Source organism: Emydura macquarii, unplaced genomic scaffold (genome assembly GCF_026122565.2).
Source record: "Emydura macquarii macquarii isolate MOO-44397 ecotype Brisbane River unplaced genomic scaffold, CSIRO-AGI_Emac_v2 contig_1045, whole genome shotgun sequence".
NCBI classification, from domain to species: Eukaryota; Metazoa; Chordata; order Testudines; family Chelidae; genus Emydura; species Emydura macquarii.
In genome coordinates, this window is record NW_027131182.1 from 18,665,055 (window position 1) to 18,686,313 (window position 21,259).

A 21,259-nucleotide genomic window follows, 5' to 3' on the forward strand; every position below is an offset into this window, starting at 1 on the left:
TATATATCAATGGTCCTTTATCAGCTCTCTAACTTCTTTGTACACTGGAGTCTATCACATAGGTATACTTTTACACTGGTGTCTAAAAACCCAGAACCTCTTTTAAAAAAGATGAATTATGTTTATTTTACCTTAGAAATATTTTAGCCTGTTAAAATTATTTTGCAAATTATTGAGTTCCTTAGTAAGCACATTACCTAAGAGTGCTCTGAATTCAATGTCACTTTGAAATCAGACAATTTAATTGAGAATATTACTGGAGAAACACCTGAGAAAGCTTACTAGCTATAGAGGATAACCTATTACTGAACTGGAAAGCAGTCTCTAAATGTATTATTTAAAAATATTGAAAGCATTATTCTCTGTCAACATCAGAATTCTCCAGGCAACAAATACTCAGCAGACACATTCTAATATCTCTAAATGCTGACATTTAAACATGTTTTGTTCTAGTACATTCACCCCATATGTTATCATGCATTTCCTTATTACTCACCTCCAAAGTAAGAGCCATCTGTCAGCTTCATCTCCTTACTGGATTTAGTGATGACACCAGCGACGCCATGTTGAATGAAATACATCTTTTTACCCACTGCTCCTTCTCGGATAATATAATCGCCGGGTTGGAACACCTCAAACCGAAGCTTGCTCAGCATAGCTGTCACAAAATTGGGGTCTGCGTTAGCAAAAAGAGGCATTGTGGCAACCAGCTTGCGACAGTTGAAATTGACTATCTCCTAAATGGGAGGGAAACATAATGATAATAACAGTCAGCAAATAGACATCCTAGAGTGGACAGGGAAAACAAAAAAACAAAAATAGTGTACACAATAAGACAAGACTTTTTTTCAATAGAAATTCTCTGTGTTCTTATTAGACATAACTCTTTCATTTTCTGCCTCATTTCTAGTCATTTTTATTTCTGTTTCCACTAAAGTGGTAAATGAAACAAAAAAACAATCCCCCCCAAGCAAACAAACAAAAACCAAACAAACCAAACTAACAAAAAAAAAAAACCCTCAAAATTCCTCTCCCCCAAAAAAACCCCACACCAGAGATTCTTTATTGAGGTGAAAGTTAGGGTCTTCATGGGTCTCCTTGTAACTTATTCTCCTTGATTTTTAAGAAAAATGATGTCTAGACAGAAACTATAAATGATTAGCAGCCCCTGAAAAATCTGTAACAAGGGAACAGTGTGGAAAAGAAGATGGAACAAATTCTCTGTTGGCATAACCCTTATAAACGGAGGGAAGTTATACCAACAGAAAATCTGAATCTTTATTTTTGACATTTATATCAATGGCATTTACACAATCGCAGCAGCTTTAAGGGTAACACACATGCTCGTTATAAACCTCATCCAAAGCCCACTGAAGTCAATGGAAAGATTCCTTTGGATCAGGAACTGTCAGATCTGAACATATGGTAACTAAAGAAAAAGTTATAGGCTGCAATCCATATAAATGGACCTTTACACCCACACAGTGTTGGGTTGTCTTCAAGGACTCTATGCGTGTTTTAAGGGTCCAAGCTAGCAAATCAGTTTGCATTATCAGTACCATTGGCAGACATTGCATCTAAAGGGAAACATTACAAGATTAAACATGCTACTTATTTTAAATCCAAAGATGTGATTTGGAAGTGATTTGTAAAACAAATCTTGCCGACCTTACTTTGTCTTACTTAGGAATACTCCCTTGGACTGTGTATTTAATGCCATGCACCGGGTTTACAAGCTACCACGCTGAAGAACATTTCATGAGACTGATTGGTACTGGGCAATGAAGAGAGATTTCAACAGGACACAGCCTACTGTGTACAGTTAGCAACCAATGTATTAAAAGTATAACAAAATATATATATTATTATCTGCATATAAATACATAACCACATTCAAAAACACAAGAAAATGCAAACAGTGAGACTATTTATATCATGCCAATTGCCTTAGAAAGCTAAATGTTACTTCAGTAACAGCAGTGTTTCCCAGGCATTCACTACAGCAATATAAGGAGGTTTAGGGAATGCAGCAAATACTGAGGTAATGCCATCTAGAAAGAGTTTAAGGGTGACTACTAGATGGCGCCAGTCACAAAGACTGCCTTAGCAATCACTAGATATGTGTCATTTGCTGACCAATGAAGCACGTGTATGGAGCAAGAGTGAAGAGAGAAAATCCAAACTAAAGAATGGATCCTCCAAAATGAATGAAACTGGAAGAAGAACATGAAGCAAACCAGGTGTCCGGGGGGCAGGAAGTTATTATCCCCATCAATTTCTTATTCCCCAATAAAAAAAGCCCAGGGCAAATGTATTTCCTTCTCCTATCTCTGGGACAGATGACATTTTAGGACACTCCCTGAGGAAAATTTCTCTATGTTATGACAAGGTGAAAACAGAAGGGTCTCTAAGCACAAGGGCACATTTTTTCTTCAAAAGGAGAACTATAGCCATTCCCTTTGACCTTGGTCTCAACAATACAATAGCTCTGTATATATATGTTTGCTGCTGCTTCTTCTTTTTAGTGAAGTGAACAGGGGACAAACAAAACTTACATGATAACATGAAGAATGTATGGAAACTGCCCCTCTGGCTCAGGAAGTGTTGAGCCAGAGCCAGAGCCAGAGTGAATAAAAAATAAGACTTGTCACAACTTGTGCAAGAGGCAAAGTTCTAAGGGGTGCAAATGGGTCTCATGGGTGCAAAAGGGCAGATGGTGAAATTCTGATCCCACTGAAATCAATGGCAAGCGTCACATAGATTCACACAGTTTTATTTGCAAGCTTTTCTTTGAGGAATGGAGAGAAAATAAAGGCACTCTCCTTTCCTCACTGTTCAGTCTACTTCCTTTCTTTCTTCACCTTCTTACTGCCTTGGCTCCCAGCCTGTCAGTCAGGCTCCACTAGAAGGCATGAGCCCGCTGCATGGGCAGGGCATAATAATTCTTGCTGCATGTGACTGCTTGGGCCAATTGGCCAGAGGCAATGGTAGTGTAGAAAACAAATAGAAGGAGCATCTAAGCTCCTAAGTCTGATCCTTTCCCTGTGTTTGCTCTGATTGGCTCCCATGAAAACCAGTGGTAGGAGGAGGATATAGCATCAGATGAGACGGATGGATTGAAGAAGAGACCACTGAGAGTTGGAGCAACTGACTTACTCCTGCTCATAATACAAAATCATTGCCTATCATTGGCTGAAGCCAGAGCAACACTGAGGCATACATCCCAGTCCTAGGGCCTCAACTCTGGGACTCAACATCAGATTCTGAGCTTTCATTAAAAAAAGATTCTAGCCCCTATGTTTTCAAAGAAAAGCTAGAAAATGTGAAGTGACTGTAACTGAGTCTGCAGACAGCCTGAAACAATGGCTCTGAAAGATATGAACTGTCCAATTCTTCTCAATGGAGTGTTAGCAATCCAGAGTCATTGTTCTGGGGGGTCCTGCTATCACTGTCCACCAGAGGACTTTGTGGAAGGAGGAGAGTGCAGGGACACAAGTAGATACATCAGATATGATGGGATAAGTATTCCAGGGAAAGCCCTGCTGCCTCTCCTGTCTCTCTGAGGGGTGAAGAGACACCTGCTTCTTCCTCTATTGCCACTCCACAGTAGGGATAAAGGCTTTCCTTGCTACTGCCACTGTCTATCTGGAAAGGGAGCCCTCTGATACCTCCATTCACAGTTGGGGGTGGAACTATGGGAGCAACCCATATCACATGGAACACCATATAGCCTTAATTTGCTCTTGGCTGAAGCCAGGGAGAAGACAATGGCTGGCGGTTCCTTGTTTGCCTACCCAATGACTTCAAGCAGCCTCCCATCCAGCCATCCCATCCCAGCCTGTTTTCTGTTTTGGTAGCAGCACTGATCCCTTTTGTAAGTGCAGGGAAGGAGAGAAATGAAGCCAGCCGGGAAAGTGGGGTAGGCTTTGTAAGAGAGCTAGGGGAGGTGTGGGAATTGGAAGGCAGGGAGAGTGAGAAGGTAGGCAGGAAGGGAAGGAGAGAGAAATGGATGGAACAGCAGGGAGAAAGAGATGAGGGATGAGGAGTGAGCAAAAATGAAGGGGAAAGACAGAAAGAAGAAGGATTGTGGGGAGAGAGGACAGGAGGAGAAACAGAAGTGAACTTTGAGAAAGAGACTGAAAAGTGGGAGCTTCAGACAGACTCAAGGAAGGGGAGGAAAAATCTTGCACAAAGGCAGGATGGGGTGGGAAGAGAAATAATTAATAATAAATCATGAGGGGGTGGGGAGAAAAAAGAGGAAACAAGAAAATAGAAAAGGGGAGGGTGGGAAAGAGAGAATGAAGGTGATGGATGAGATGTGGAAATGACTCCAGAGAAAGACATAAAAGAATACAGATGGAAGCCTATCTACCACCTACAGAGCTTCCAACCCCAAAACAGAGGGAACCTCTGTCTACTTGGAAAATACATTAAACTATACTTTAATTATGTCTTTCTCTTTCTTTGAAAATATATATATATATCCTCTTGAGAACTCATTTCTCTTATCTACTTATCTCTCTTGCTATGTACAATCTATATCTATATATACACCTGTACACACACACACACACACACACTCAGTTTATCAGTTAAGACTGTCTAGGGGCTGCTTTGATTTACACAGCCATTGCTGTGATAATTTCTGCCATTGTTGTTCTAGTGAATGCATTCATTTTATGTAGTTTTTATTTATATAAGTGTTTATGCTAAAATACAAAATTCCTTTATTTAAAATGTGAGATGGTGGAAAATTAGAAGGGAGAGAGAAATACATGAAGACTGAGTACCTAAATGATATTTTAAGTGTTTTGTTTTTCCATAAATTGTTCTTTTATTTAGATGTGAAATCTGTCAAGATGACTAATATGGATTTTTTGGTGATCTTAATCACAAATCATGCAGCAACCCGAAGTTCTTGTGTATCACATGACATTTATTACATCTTGTATTAATTGGGCAGATAGAAAGGAGTAAAGATTATGGATGTGGGTTTTATGTAATTTTGGAAAAGCACTATAAAAATATCTTGGTGTTTCAAGAAACGGTAACAAGGACAAATTGCAGTAACAAAGCCTGAATTCTGTACACATAAAAATCTCTCACTGAAGTTTTGCCGGAGTAGGTTCTTCATGATAGGACCCAGACTGTACTCCAGGATATGGCACCATCAGGAGTAAGCATCTAGCTTCTCCTCTCCATAACGAAAAACCACGCAACTAATGAGTGAAATCTCTGGGGGAAAATATTATATATAAAGTGGTTAAAGGGAAATCAGCACTGAGAACTCCCAGAGTAAGATTTAACCTTTGTTGAAATCATCAGATCTTATTGCTCTGCATGTCTTCAGTATGCATGAAGATGATTGATGACTCTTTCAAAGGGCTCTGGCTGCTATGACAACCATCGGATTGTCTTAGTTGGGCCCACCACATGAAGCTGGTCACACTCTGTATCTTGGTTGTGGTTTGGGGGTTAGAATGAGATGTACACCAGTGCTCAGTGGTACAAAGGGGATGGAGAACTGCCCTGACAGGACAGTGGGGGCATACGGAGTTGTTCCAGGTGGTGCATAGAGCTGGCATAACTCATTTTACGTCACTTGTGCCCCTGTTGGCTGGAGGGGACGGGCTTGTTAGAGCAGGGAAAGAGTGTGAGAGAACAGAGCTGGACTGTGATGTGCTTGGGGAGTCCCCTGTCAGTGGAGTGGATCCTAGGAAAATACTCAAGCTGGGACAATTTACAGCAACGATTATGCTCTCCTAAATTATACCAGTGACAAGAACTCTGGACAGTTAATGTTCAATAAGACTTAGAAGCTGGGGAAGTCCCAGAAGACGGGGTGAAAGCTAATGTTGTGCCAATATTTTAAAAGGGTAACTAGACTATCTGGGTAATTCTAGGCCTCTCAGCCTCACATCATTCCCAGTAAAAATAATGAAATGGCTGATTTTCAAATCGATTAATAAAGAATTGAAGCAAAGTAATATAATCCATGCCAATCAACATGGGTAAATAAATCCTGTCAGACTAATTTGATATTTATTTTTGGTGAGGATACAAGTTTGGTTGATAAAGGTAATAGTGTTGATATAATATATTTAGACTTCTACAAAGCATTCAACTTAACATCACACGATATTTTGATTAAAAATCTAGAATGATACAAATTAAAGTATACATTAAATGGTAACAAACTGGTAAACTGACAGGTCTCAAAATGTAATTAAAACTGGGGAATCATCATTGAACAGGTGTTTTTCTAGTGAGGTACTGCAAGAATGGGGTTTTTGGCTCCCCACTACATAACAGTTTTAACAATGACTTGGAAGAAAAACATAAAATCATCACCAGTAAAGACTGCTGATGACACAGCCTTTGTCTATACTTGTGGGTGGCATATAGGACATGAGTAGCTGAACCCTAACAACATTGAATTTAATTCAGAGTGCCTCTTGTTTATACTCTTCTTAAACTCTGCTTCTGCATAAAAGGATGAAGAACTGTTTCAGGAAAACAAAAAATAACTTGTGATCTTTACTTCAATTTCCTGGTCTTTTGACAGACTAGGCTGCACAGAGTATAATCAATATTCATCTTCCAGAGCAAGCAAATTACCCCAGGAAGAGATAAGCACAAAAGGAGCAATACTGAGAAAACAATTTTTCTTGGCAAGTAACAAAAAGCAACTACAGGAAAATATACAGAACATTATGGCCAGGGACTCTGGAAGCTTAAGTATATTTTTTGTAATTAGCCATTAACACTGCACTTAAAAAAAAACCAAACCTTTTACTTATACCTGAAAACGACATAGTTACACATTAATCTGTTTGATCAATGACATTTTCATCTCTCTCTGTCTCTCTTTTGAAGAGTATTGACTATTTTCCTCTGTCTTTGTGGTGAAAAACAGGCATGATGCTAGGTGTAATAGTTCAGTGGTTAATATTAACCTTCTTCTTCCACTGTTTGCTTATTGGAGTAATTAGCACTTTTAACAACACTAAGGTCCTGATTTGATTTCACCTACACAGTTTTACACTAGGGTAATTCCATGGACTTCACTGCAGTTATTTATAACTTCTATTAGTGTAAGTTAGTCTCCATAAATGCATAAGATAATGCAGAGCCCTTTAGATAAGGTATTTGTGTATCTGCAACCCTCGGGATGTAGAGTTAACTCATCCCTGAGAATCTGTATTAAATGCTGGCCTTCTGGATACTTCTCCTTTCCTTCCCTATGTGATTGTTTTCTATTCAATTCTTTGTGGACATTTTTTATACATTGGAATTATCATTATATTAACTTCAATTGCAGATAGGATAATCCTTTTAAGGCTTTCTCGTTCAGCCAAATCTTCAGTAAAGTCAGTCTGATAAAGCATATTCAACTGTCCTCATTGTTTCTTAATTTCCTTTCCTTGTTTGACCTTTGTGAGAAAACATTGTTGTACTATATTTCTGTTAGGCTTTCTAGTGCAGATCGCAAAAAAGGAAGGAAAAATGGCCTCCTATATCCAATCAGAAAATCTTGGTCCCTTCTTATAACCGAGTTTATTCTGAAACTTCTTTAAGTTTCTGAAATGTTCTAATGTTTTTAATTTTGATTTCCAGTTGGGACAAGAACCAGAAGTGTCAAAATATCATCCATAACAGAAGTGCTGGAAATATTGTAAGGAAGCCTATAACTGTGAGATTACCAGTCCAATGTTACATGCTTCTGGAGTTCCAATAGGTCAGATAAATATCCACATTTTTTGAATAGTTATCCAAAATCCACACCTTTTGAAGTCTGTCCTTCACTAACGTTGATGCTGTAAGAGTGAGTAGTTGCCTGACAAAATTCCCAAACACACTCAGTTGTAGCCAAACTTACACAAATACACATTGCAATTCAATACATGATGCAATTTGGAATCAGTACTATTTGATGTAGTGGTTTCTATGGGAACTAGTCTCCTTTATTAAATAAACAATTAAACTGCAGTTTGAAAATCTACATTTATTGGTATCTTAGTTTTCTGGTCCAAGATAAGCTGATGTCTGCACTTTCATATTTGGAATTCCAAAAGGATAGCAACATTCATATACATTTTAGCATGCAAGAAATGTCCCCTATGTGTAACTAGAATACTTACTTGATAATAGTTACGTTAGGCAGACAAGAATAGAGACTAAAGATCCAGTGCAGCAAGGCATTTAAGCATGTGTAGCACATAAGTATTCCCATTGACACCAATGGAGCTACTATGTGGCCCAATTTTTAAAGGTGTTTAGGTGATACTGCACTCAGCATTGCAATGCCTAACTTATTTAAGAGCCTAAAGTCTCATTTTCAAATATGTGCAAGATATGGGACTTGATGTGTCTTGCCATGTAACATTAATTGTATACCAAAACTAGGTGCCTGGGAAATAAACTAGAGGGATTGGAATTGCTTATTATTGAGCATGTTACATTTGTTATTTGCAAACAGAACGAAGTCCAAAACAGTAATATATATTCCTGGTGCTTTAAAAGGCCAATGTGATAAAGCTGAAAACAAAAGTATTTAAACATAAAAATAAGAATGACAATCAGGAAGTGTCTAAGAACATTTTACTGGATTGCCCCAAAAATTCACAATCCCACAATTGAGAAAGAAGGCTAAAGTAGTTTAAAAAAAAATCAACTGGACTTAGAAAAGAAGTCAAAACAGCTATAAATAATTTACAAGAAACAAATATAAGAATAACCAAACTATCCATAATGATTCCAAGATCTCTTTCTTAAGTGATAAAAGCCAATTTAGACCCCATCATTTTGTATGCCTAATTGGGAGTATTTTTTCTAATGTGCACTAATTCGGATTTATAAATATTGAGTTTTATCTGTCATTTTGTTGCCTAGTCACCCTGTTTTGTGAGATTCCTTTCCAATTTTTCTCAGTCAGCTTTGGATTTAACTATTTTACATAATTTTATATTGTCTGCCAATTTTGCCATCTCACTGATTACCCCCTTTTTTCAGATAATTTATGAATATGTTGAACCGCACAGGTCCCAGAATCCTTGGGGGATCCTGTTATTTATCTCTATCCACTGTGAAAACTGACCATTTATTCCTACCCTTTGTTTCCTGTCTTTTAACCAGTTACTGATCCATAAGTGGCCCTTCCCTCTTATCCCATGACTGCTTATTTTGCTTAAGAGCCTTTGGTAAGGTATCATGCCAAAGACTTTCTGAAAGTCCAGATACACTGTATCCACTGGGTCACCTTTGTCCACATACTTGTTGACACCCTCAAAGAATTCTAGTAGATTGGTAAGGCATGATTTCCCTTTACAAAAGATATGTTGACTCTTCCCCAACAAATCATTTTCATATATGTGTCTGGTTCTAAATTTGGGCTTACTGGTCTGTAATTGCCAGGATTACCTCTGGAGTCCTTTAAAAAAATTGGTATTACATAAGTTATCCTTCAGTTACCTCCTACAGAAATTGATTTAAGTGATGGGTTATGTACCACAGTTAGTTGTTCTGCAGTTTCATATCTGAGTTCCTTCAGAACTCATGGGTGGATACCATCTGGTTCTGGTGACTTATTACTGTTTAATTTATCAATTTATTCCAAAACCACATTTTTGACACTTCAGTCTGGGACAGTTCTGCACATTTTTCACCTAAAATGAATGGCTTGGGTGTGGGAATCTCCCCCATATCCTCTGCAGTGAAGATCAATGCAAAAAGCATTATGCAGTCCCTGGGTATATAAACAGGGAATCTCAAGTAGGAGTATAGGAAGATAATAATACCTCTGTATTTAGCTCTAGTGTGTCCAGGTCAGTGACCATAATTCAAGAAGAATGTTAATAAATAGAAAATTCAGAGAAGAGGTGCAAGAATATTTAAAGGATTGGACAACATGCTTTATAGGATAGACTCCAGGAGCTCAATCTAGTTAACCAAGAGAAGGTTAAAGGATAGCTTGATCACAGTGTATAAGTATTTACATGCAGAACAGAAATTTGATAATGAAGAGTTCTTCAAGCTAGCAGACAAAGGTATAACAAGATTTAATGTCTGGAAGTTGAAGCTAGACAAATTCATACTAGAAATAAAATATATTTTTAAAAGTCAGGGTAATTAATCATTGGATTAACTGACCAAGTGTTATGGTGAATTCTCCATCACTGTCAATCTTTAAATCAAGAATGGAAGTTTTTCTAAAAGATATGCTTCTAGTTCAAATGGGAATTAATTCAAGGAAGTCCTATAGTCTGTGTTATGTAGGTCAGACTAGATGATCACATAAATGGTCCTTTCTGGTTTTATAATCTATGAATCTATTAAACATCTTGCAGAATGTGCAACTCTCAGCTTACTTTCCAGTTGATGGCATTTACAACAAAAAGGATCTCCATTTTTTGTAATGAAACTTATGGAGGCTTTTAATTTTGACTGAATATGAGACATTTCAGTACTTCAAAAATATAAATATTTTAACTGACATTTAAAAATTGGGTGGTCTATAAATCCAGTAATGTTTCCCATAACAATCTTCATACAAGGGTGCAGCTATTGTTTAGTTAGTTTATAACTGTTCTTATTTCAAACATTTTTCAAGTACTTTACCGTATTTTTAAACCTTACATTTGTTTGGTGAAGAATCAAACTTTTAGAGACAAAATCATAAAGGATATGGCACAAAATGAGTTACATCTATCAAGGGACATTAAGACAATAAGAATAGGTTCTACAAATACATTAGAAGTAAGTGAAAGAAAAAGGAAAGAGTAGGTCCACTATTTAGAGGGGAAAGAGAGCTAATAATGGACAACACCAAGAAGGCTGAGGCATTTAATGACAATTTTACTTCAGTTTTCATGGAAAAGATTAATTGTGACCAGTTAACGCAATTAATATTAACAACTAGGGGGAAGGAATGCAAGTCAGAATAGGGAAAGAAAAGATTAAAGGATATTTACATAGGCTAGATGTATTCACGTTGGCAGGCCTGACAAAATTCACCCTGGGATACTTAAGGAGCTAGCTGAAGCAATCTCGGAACCATTAGCGATTACTTTTGAGAACTCATGAAGGACAGGTGAGATGCCAGAGGATTGGAGAAGGGCAAACATAGTACCTATTTTTAAAAGGGGAAAAAGGTGGACCCAGGGAATTATAGACAAATCAAAGATACTGGAACAAATTATCAAACAATCATTCTCATAAGTAAACTAGATAAATGTGATCTAGATGAAATTACTATCAAGAGGGAGCGCAAATAGTTGAAAAACAGTACCCAAAGAGTAGCTATTAATCGTTCACTGTCAAACTCAGAGGTTGTATCTGGTGAGGTCCAGCAGGGATCTGTCCTGGGTTTGGTACTTTATTTAATATTTTCATTAACAACTTGGATAATAAGGTGGAGTGCATGCTTATAAAATGTACGGATGACACGAAGTCAGGAGGGATTGCTAGCACTTTGGTGGACTGAGTTAAAATTCAAAATGACCTTGATAAATTAGATAATTGGTCTGAAATAAAAATGATTAAATTCAGTAAAGACAAGCGCAAATTACTACACACTTAATTTTTTTGTTCTAAGTACACAAATAAAGAATGGGGAATAACTGGATGGACATTAGTACTGCAGAAAAGGATCTGGGGGTTATACTGGATCAAAAACGCAACATGAGCCAATGTAGTGGAGTTGCAAAAAAGACTAATATCTGGGGTGTATTAACATATGTAAGACATGAGAGATAATCATTCTGCTCTACTTTGCACTGATGAAGCTGAGTATTTTGTCTAGTTTTGGGAACCATGCCTTAAGAAAGATGTGGACAAACTGGAGAAAATGCAGAGGAGAACAACAATAATAAGAGTTGGAAAACCTGACCTATGACAAAAGATTTAAAAAGCTGAGCAAATTTAGTCTTAAGACAAGAAATTGAGGGGGGACCCGAGAACAGTCTTCAAATATGTTAAGGGCCATTATAAAAAGGATCGTGATAAATTGTTCTCCATCCCCACTGCTGGTAAAACAAGAAATATTTGGCTTAATCTGTAGCAATGGAGATTTAGGTTAGATATTAGCAGAAATTTTCTAACTATAAGGATAGTTTACCAAGGGAGATTGTGGAATCCCCATCATTGGAAGTTTTTAAGAAAAGATTGGACCTATCAGGGATGATCTAGGTTTACTTGGTCCTGCCTCAGCACAGGGGGCTGGACTTGATGACCTCTCGAAGTCCCTTCCAGCCATACATTTCTATAAATAGCTTTCAGTAGCAAAGCTATCTTTGTGCATGCATAGATCTGTAACAACATTATATCACTTGCTCCCCTAGCTTCAACTGATTCATGATGTGCTTGAAACAAAACCCTATACACTAACATCTTGGACATTGGGGAAGCTGACTCAGGATCTGAATGACAAGGTGGGTGAAGTAATATCTTTTTTTGTACCAACTTCTGTTGGTGAGAGACACACCTTGTCACCCTAATATTCTGGGACCGACACAGCTACAACAACACTGTATACAGGATCTGAATGACACACTGGAAACTTCTTTAAATGCCAGACCTTGAATGAAATTCTGGCCCAGTTAAAATCAATGAAAAACTCCTATTGATTTCAACAGGGCCATGATTTCACTACTGGATCTGAGCACCCCAAAACTTTGGGTAAATTAGAACCCAGATCTTGATCAGAAGTTTATTGTTAGAGTCCATCTCTGTAACTGATCTAATACACAATAAACTGAAGTTTGACTTTTCAGGTGTAGATGAATGTATTGGTTTTGGTAACTTAAATCAGAATATAAATGTTATTTTCACATAGTATTGTGCAATTTTTATAGATTTAGCTCCTATTCCTCCTCTTCTATTCTACTTCCCCATTCCTTCCCCCCCACTCCTCTTGAGTTGACTTTGAACAATTCTGTATTGACTAGTGGGGGGGGGGGGTTGTGACATCCATTAGAAGTAAATCTTCTCCACCTCTTTCCTCCTTTCTTTCCTCTAGTTGGTATCTTCTTCTGTTATTAGAGCCAAGTTAAGGCAGGATCCTAGCAGCAGTGCCTCACAGTCAGAAGGCAACAAGCACTAGTGAGGTAGAGCAGCCAGTGATAGCTCAGCACATACCTGAGCTACCTGGCCTGCCTCATGTGGGAGGAAGAGAGGACTCAGTAGTGGGCAGAAGAAAATAAACCATTTGGAGGCCAATAGTTGGGAGGAAGAGTCTGTGTTTAGGACATTGTGAATTTGGATGGGACTGAAAGAACTGAATAACAGGAAAAGCTCACAAAGCGCTAGGAACAGGGAGGAAGATGTGTCCACAACATTTTGTTGGTCTCCAGGTCAAATTCTCAATTACTCTTGGTTTACATTAGTGTAAGTGAGAACAGAATTTGACAACCTGTCTGCTGCTGCCCATGAGCTCACTAATGAATGATGGATCTGTGTCAAGATATTTAAGTCACTCTGCCCTCTCCCCTCCTGTTTCTACCTCTGCCTCTTGTACTCCCCCCCACTCTTCCCTCTGCTTTGCCCTCCACCTCGGACATCTGCATGCTGCAGTCCTATTTGCTGAAATGAAATGAGTCAGCAAATGAGAAGGCTCTGAAGGGGACATACTTTTTCAGGATCCTACATATATAGTACAGCAGACAAAATAAGACTAAAACCAAAAATCAGTGGTGATTTGTGCACTGATACTTTAGAAACTGTCCAAGGACTTTTGGTTAAAAAATGCTACTATTTCATTAATTGATAGGTTAACTGTTCTTTCCTGTTATGAATTAAAAGCCCACTGGTTCAAAATCTCTCTGTATAAAATGATGTAATGGCTTAAATTAAATCTAACTGATTATACTGGATAAATCATAGTTAGCTGAGCTTTGAAATATCAATATTCAAATTATGTTGGGAGTTTTCATAGTTACATTTCTGTTTCCATCTAATTTGATTTCTAGGCATTCAATCAAGTTCAAATTTATATTATGAATATAGATGAAGTTAGGAATTAATTTTTTCTTAATGCACAATCTCAATGCATTGGCACACTTGCACATGCTGTGAACATAGTCCAACATTAGGTAAAGACAGCAACTCAAAGCAGAGTAAAAGCAGACATTTAAAAACACTTACGAGATTAATTTGGCTTTTTAAGCAGGAGAAACAGGAGCATGAGTGATAATCTTATTTACTAAAACAGGATTTTTTTCAGATAAAAACATGGTTCTATACATATCACTGGGATCTAAAGGGAAAGACAAACAGGAGGAAGAGTAGAGCATATGTAATTAGGATTCTATTGCCATCTTGATCATTGGCTTACTATATGAACTGAGGCAAATCACTTAGGACAAAATTCTGGTATGACTGTGCTATCAGGGAAGAGCACTGGAACAGGATCAGCTAGTGCTCTCTTGAATGCTAGGTGGGGTGGTGGCAGTAGGTGGTCTAGTTAGCAATGTCAGTAGTGTTCTGTAGCTCCAAAGCAGTGTGGTCAGCCACCCTGTGGCAGGGTTGTGGTGAAGCCTTTATCCCAAACTATAGCTAGCTATTGCTTTTGTCACAATTAGTGTTGTCTGAAGTCTCAGGAAGACTATATCACATCTGTTAATCCTGAAAGTATGAACCAACTGTATCTTCATAAACATGCAGAGCTAGAATAATAATGAAAACAAATTTTGGAGCACAAATTTGCTGCAAGGTGTATGTGGGATGTCATCCAGGAAAGTGATAGTCAACTGACAGAGGAAGCCTGATGAGTTGGGATCAGAAGAGAGCCTTTGAACAGCTGATAAATGTTTATGAGTGAGTTTAGCTGCCCTAGTGTAGCCTAGTGGAAAGGTACATGTGGGACTAGGGAGCTGCTGAAGAGTGGCTGTTGAAGATGGGAAGTTGTGGGACAAGACAGATGTACATGGGGGACAAAAAGTCTGAAGAGCCGCAGCAACTGTTGGGAGCACAAGCAGCAACAGCTGACTGAAGCAACAACCTCAGTAGAGAACCAAGGATGTTGGATCAGAAGCATATTTCTCTGAGTCTGTATTGATATACAACCAAAAGCTATAACGTATAGATCCTAGTAACTATAAGGCTACTAAATATCTGAAATGGAGTCAGTGACCACTGGAAAAGAGTCAGTGCAATATGACAGACATTTTAAAAAGAGTATTTGAGTGAGGCAAAAACAATCTCTGTTCATTTGCAGGCCTGAAGCATTACGAGTATTTAACTGTTAATAGCATTTAAATTATGTGCCCATTACCTACCTTATGAATTAAATATGGACTGAGGATTATTTCCATATGAAATATGGTCCCATGACTTATTCAGAAAGTTTCAAATCATGTTAAACAAGGCTACAACTTAATCTTTATTTCTATGAATACATTTAAGCTCTATTGATTTTATATCACAAGAGATCACTTGAAAGCCCTGTTATTGCAGTACTGAGTAACAATATATTATAACTACAGGTTAGTGGCATAGATAATGCATATCAGTGATATACTTTAAGAAAGTGAAGCTACTGTACTGTTGAATATGGGCACCTTGCAGTTATCAGGCAGGATGTACATTTGACTATCCTTTCTTTGAATTACCTGCCAATAATTTTATGTAAGGGCTTTGGTACATTTACCAATCCAAATTGAGTTTTAAACATAATATGTCACATCAGGACTACATTTGCAATTAATTTCACTTAAAAAGTAAGAGGAGGCTAATATAATTCATGTAAAGGTGTATGCTTGTATAACTAAAGTATATAATCTACATATAAAAAGGTGAGAGGCAAGAAGATTCTTCTTTCAGTCCTAATTACATTCTCTGGAGATGAACTATCCCAATGTTCTATATTCTGCAACGACACATGATCTGTATCTATATTCAGCCAACATCTTCTCACACTGTGGCCTAAAAATAGGCCAGCTATGAACTTTAAATAGTGGCTCAGAAAAGGTATTAACCTTTTTCTCACATGCTAAATTTGTCACATTGCTATAAGTAATAATATAATAAGACCGTATCTGGGATTAGAGAATGACAAGGCACACTGTATATCAGCCAAATTCTGCTCAACAGCTAGGCAGATGTCTTAGTTTTTTATATTCTTTCATGGTTTGTTTGTCATGTTTTTCATGCAGTTAGGCATAATATTAAAAGTATCACTCTCTGCAGGGCATTATTTGTGACAGATGTGAGTGAACACAACCTACTTTACTTCTACTAACCATTGATGGGAGACTTTTTATACTTGGTAGAAGGTTTCCACATTACCTACTGTACCATTAGTACTTCAGCACCTTGTTCTACTGTGATCAGAGATAGGTTAAGCTAGGTTCTAAAATATCAATTTATACAGATCAGCCCATAAAATTTCAAATTGTATTTACTCACTATGATAATCATAACATCCCATCATTTAACCATCCAGATCCAGCAACATACCTCCTATCCAATGGCTCAGAACATGGGCCTCATGGCATGGATGGAAAGTTAACAAATATAGGCCCTGGCAAACAATAATGGGGAACAAGGATCTTTCAAGGAAAATCACCTGTCACCAGCCCCTTCATATTTAAAACAGAAGGCTATGACCCAGGATCTCCACTGTTTACAGATGTGAGAGAGGTGGACTCTCAGATAAACTAGATAAACTCATAATGTCCACGTGCTTTCAATGTGAAGACCAGCTTAATGATTAGGCACCTACATTCTGCACCAATTTCCCTTCTGAGGCCTGGTCTCACTGCCACTGGCAGTCAATGGGAGATACGCAAGCTACAGAACGTAACTTGCGTATCTCCTGTCAACTTACTTACGTTGCCATACTGCAGCGTTTTCACGGCATTGCATCGACGGGAGGTGCCTGCCTGTCAATGCAGCCTTACTCCTTTCGGAGAGGTGGGTTACCAGTGTCGAATAGAGAGCCCATCTGGGATCCATTGAGTGGGTCTCCACTACCCACTCAATCGATCCCGCTGAATCAATCGCTGTGGAGCTGGCAGTGAAGACATACCCACATAGCCACATACCCACATAGCCTCTCTGTATAGTGCATTGTACTAGTCTAGTCTTGAGATGACAAAGGCATATAGTAGAGTGATTCCATTAGAATTCCCAAACACTAATCTCCTACAGTTTAGGTACTTCTCATGGTGAATCAGTCCAATTCATCATCTTATTATGTCACTGCCCCCATTCACCTGGAATATGGCCATTTGTAAGTTATCTCTAGAGATACTGCAAGACATACTGAAAAATATATTGGAAAGATATAAAGGTGCTGTGAGAGGTGATCATATTATGGACAGAGAACAATCATCATTATTCTCCCTATTACATTTTATTTTTTTAATAAAATTTGCCAGCATAGGAGATGTTTATGCAGCGGTTATGTTTTGGTACTGAAGAGAACACCCACACTTTTTCAGGCAGTAGTAACTACAGGAATAATAAGGGATTGGTATATTAGAGCCAACTCAATTGAAAATGATACCATTCTGACAAAATATTTTTGTAAGTACCAGGATTTTGCTTACTATTATACAATGTCTTACAATAATGGTCCAAAATACCAGTTTACAATAGAGTAACTATTGTATTTTGGGCTATTGCTGTAGAATACTCACTTTTTTTTGCACCAGAGTGGCACTGGAAAGAAACAATTATATGATAAGAAATCTATTCTTGCACTGCTGTGGAAAGGATTAAGTTGGATACCTTCCACAGCTTTAATAGGATTTACCCTCTTAAATCATCAGTGAATCAACTGAAGAATTCATCTATAAAAGAGCAATCAGAACACTTCTTGCATGGTTTGCTTACCCTATTAGTGCACGGCAGTTATTTAGGGCCATATTTTCAAACAGGAAGGCTGAAAGTTTGCATGGAAAAAATGCATAGGGAGTTCTTCCCTATTTTAAACATACAATTACCATAATTTCAAGTGCAAATTGGATGTCTGTGTGCAAAAAAGTAGGCACATCCATTTTCTTCAATACCAGACAATGCATGCCATCATGTTCACCTCTTCCTTGTGGTGAATAACAACAATAACTTGCACTTACAGTGGACAAACTTACAGTACTTGATCCACAACTGACTGAAGTCAATGGAAAGATTCTCACTGACTTCAAAGAGCTTTGGATTAGGCCCCTAAATTCTACAGTTTGAATGATTTTGCCAGACCAGGAAACATTTACTATCTTACATATTGAGTTGAATGTTTTACATATGCCCACTCTATGCAGCATTTTTTATTTCAAGTGATCCCAAAAGCACTTTATCAATTTCAAATAGATGTAGTATAAAGGGATTTATACCCTGCCTTTGTGGTCCATGTTCAACCTGTATTTTTTCATAAACAAAAAGGCATCTAAGTACCATGAATTAAAAGAGGATATACTTTTTGAAACAGAAACCACAGTACGTTCATTACTACACCACAATTTTCCCCTCTTGTATTTGGAAGATGACTACTTTTTTCTTTATCACAGGCAAAATCTCAGACTATAGTAAAATTCCATATTTCAAAAAACATACATTTTGGAGCGAAAATAGAGAGACTCCTGACATATGCTGTTAGCACATTACACTGAAACTCTGTCATGCCTCTCCTCTGCAGCACCTAGTATAGCATTAAGAACACATTCTATAATTTGATACCTGGATGGCTTACATGCATCAAATGAAGTGGTCCTTAAAGTATCAGAAATTATAAGATAGGCATAAGGATCATTCAATATTATATATATTTTATATGCACACACACACACACACAAACCCTTACATAGACAGACTGCCATTCTCTCAAAAAGAAAGCATGCTGTTAAAAGAGAATATAGCTATCAGTTGTCATAGAGGAAACTGGCTCAGAAGGCTCATATAGAGTATGTAGCTTATGCCTCATACCCAGGAATTCAGTTACCACATTTGTAAGTGCAATAGTAGTTTCACATATTATAGGAATGATCATGCTGTGGTAAGCATTGTCTATTATATATTAACTTCTCCTGGTTTTTCAGCAGAAGCTACAAAAGCTACATGAAAGAAATTGATGGCACCAATCATAGTCTGGGTAGGAGCCAGGGAGAATAGTCTCTCACTTTATTTGAAGTTGACAGGAACTTGGAAGTGTGATGCTGAACTGAGTTAGACAATGATGAGGAATACTTCTCTAATGGACAGCAGCCTTGTTGCAATGTCTGTTATTCTCTGAAAGAAGCAAAAATTGTTTTCTAAGAAAGCTCTTTTGAATGGTGTGATTTATTTTAATTCCACTCTCCAGATGCTTGAATAATAGATCACAAAATACAAGCTATAGATTGCATGTACCCTACTATAACTGACTCCTGATGAATCTCTCTCATTTTATTTAGTTTGCTGGGTTTAATTAGCATTTTGTATTTACATTCCCCAACATTTTATCAGACAAGTAACCTTTTTATTGAGATCAATTACGGTGCTGTTGATTTGGGATTTGCATTTCATTAATACATTATTTAAAATGATCACGAGAGGACTGTCATGCTGACATATTTATTATGTAATTATATCAAAGGAATAACAATGAGGTTGTTTAATTGATAATTGATTCAATAACTGTATTATTAGAATATGGTACTTTTTCAATTTTGGACTTCACATATTTGCTGTTGGTTAGATATCTACAGTATATTACAACACTTAACAACCAGTCAATATGATCATGCCAGTCACTGCCAGACTTTGAGTAGGAGGAAAGTGAGTGATTTGTATCCTAAGGTTGTCACAGCCATCAAAGTTACTGCAAACCCAGATAGGAAGGAATTGTTCATTAACGCAGCCCAGAGTAAGTTTCTGGGACAAAATCACTGGTGATAAAAGTGGTTGGGATAATCAAATGCTGAGTGTAAATTGGTCAGAAATAGATATAAATGAGTGTCAGTTGCAAATTAGTGTAACTACCACCAATTTGGCATTCATGGAATGTGTAAAGTCAGTGTAATTTACATGACAATAAAGCAGAAGAGAAGTATCATAGGAAGAGCAAGAAGGATGTGTAAGATGAGCAGGAGGTGAGGGCTGCTTATTCTTTAACTTCCCATCTCCAACAAAACTAGGATTTCAGTGACTAGTCTTCAAAGATGGCAAAGTTAACTCAAATTAAAACTTGAGTGTTTCCCCAACTCAACTCCTGCCCAAACACAAAACCCCTTCACTTGAGTTGTGGTGCTTTAAACTTGAGGGGCTTTAGGCTACAGCTTACGTGAACACAGACAATTTCTCCCACAATTCACTGGGAGAGAATTCATAGAGCGATTTAGATTACTTCAGCACTCAGAATCATGGGATGTGGCCCAAGAGGTCAGTGCCACATACAAGTGAGTGCAGTACCAGTATGGACACATCAACATGAGTGTTATTTCACATTGTGGCTGCTCTCATTCAAGCCAGACTAAATGGAGAGGAGTAACACGAGTGTACATAACAAGGTAGTCTACAGTGAAGATATATCAAAACTGAGTTGGCCCAAATTGGTCCAACTTTTTGTGCATGAGGACAAATTAGTGTAGGTTACTTTGCCATTTCAACTTCCATCTCATGTGTAAATTAAACCATGTCATTTAGGTCAGCCACTAAAGTTTTGACATAATATGCCTCCATTAGTGAAGAAGTTTTATTAATTTTCTAAGGAAAATCATTTTTTGCAGTAATTTATATTATGTCATACCATTTTATATCACACTATACTGCAATGAATAATTTCAAACTGCAAGAAATACATTGGGTTCACTGCAAACCCACACTGGGAACTAGCGTTGTTGGAGGACTTTGTCCATAACTAATGGTTCTACCACCATTCTCAAGATATATTTTACCTAAAATGTTTTGTGAATGTCTGCATAATGTATACTTATTTTCTATTGAATGAAATATTCAGAAAGGCAAGTCAGGGGAAAAACATCACAAGGGTTATCCTAAGCTTGTAGCTTTGTTGGAGGGAATGGAAGGTAGGAATTCTATGATTTCCTAGAAAAAGGCCATTTACATTATTTACTTCTTTATTTTTAAGTGGGGATATACATTTGACAAATTGCAAAAAACATGACAAATAATCAACCAGATGAGAAATATTTTCTGTTTCAACCTGCAAATGTGGAATTGCCTTCCAAAAATTCACCTGCCCAAAGAAAATGGAGGCAATAAACCATCCTGCAACAGTGACCAGCAGTCTAACATACAAATATCATAAGATTTCTGGAAAGTTTGA

At 37.6% G+C, this 21,259-nt stretch overlaps 1 protein-coding gene across 1 annotated transcript in view; it reads right to left on the reverse strand.

Moving 5' to 3' along the window:
* The window catches only part of HCN1 (hyperpolarization activated cyclic nucleotide gated potassium channel 1), a 276,543-nt gene that overhangs the window by 28,162 nt on the left and 227,122 nt on the right, over window positions 1-21,259 (reverse strand). Inside the window, exon 6 of the mRNA XM_067545675.1 lies at window positions 497-737. Coding sequence (XP_067401776.1) covers window positions 497-737 — 241 coding nt within the window. The remainder of the gene's footprint in view (window positions 1-496; window positions 738-21,259) is intronic.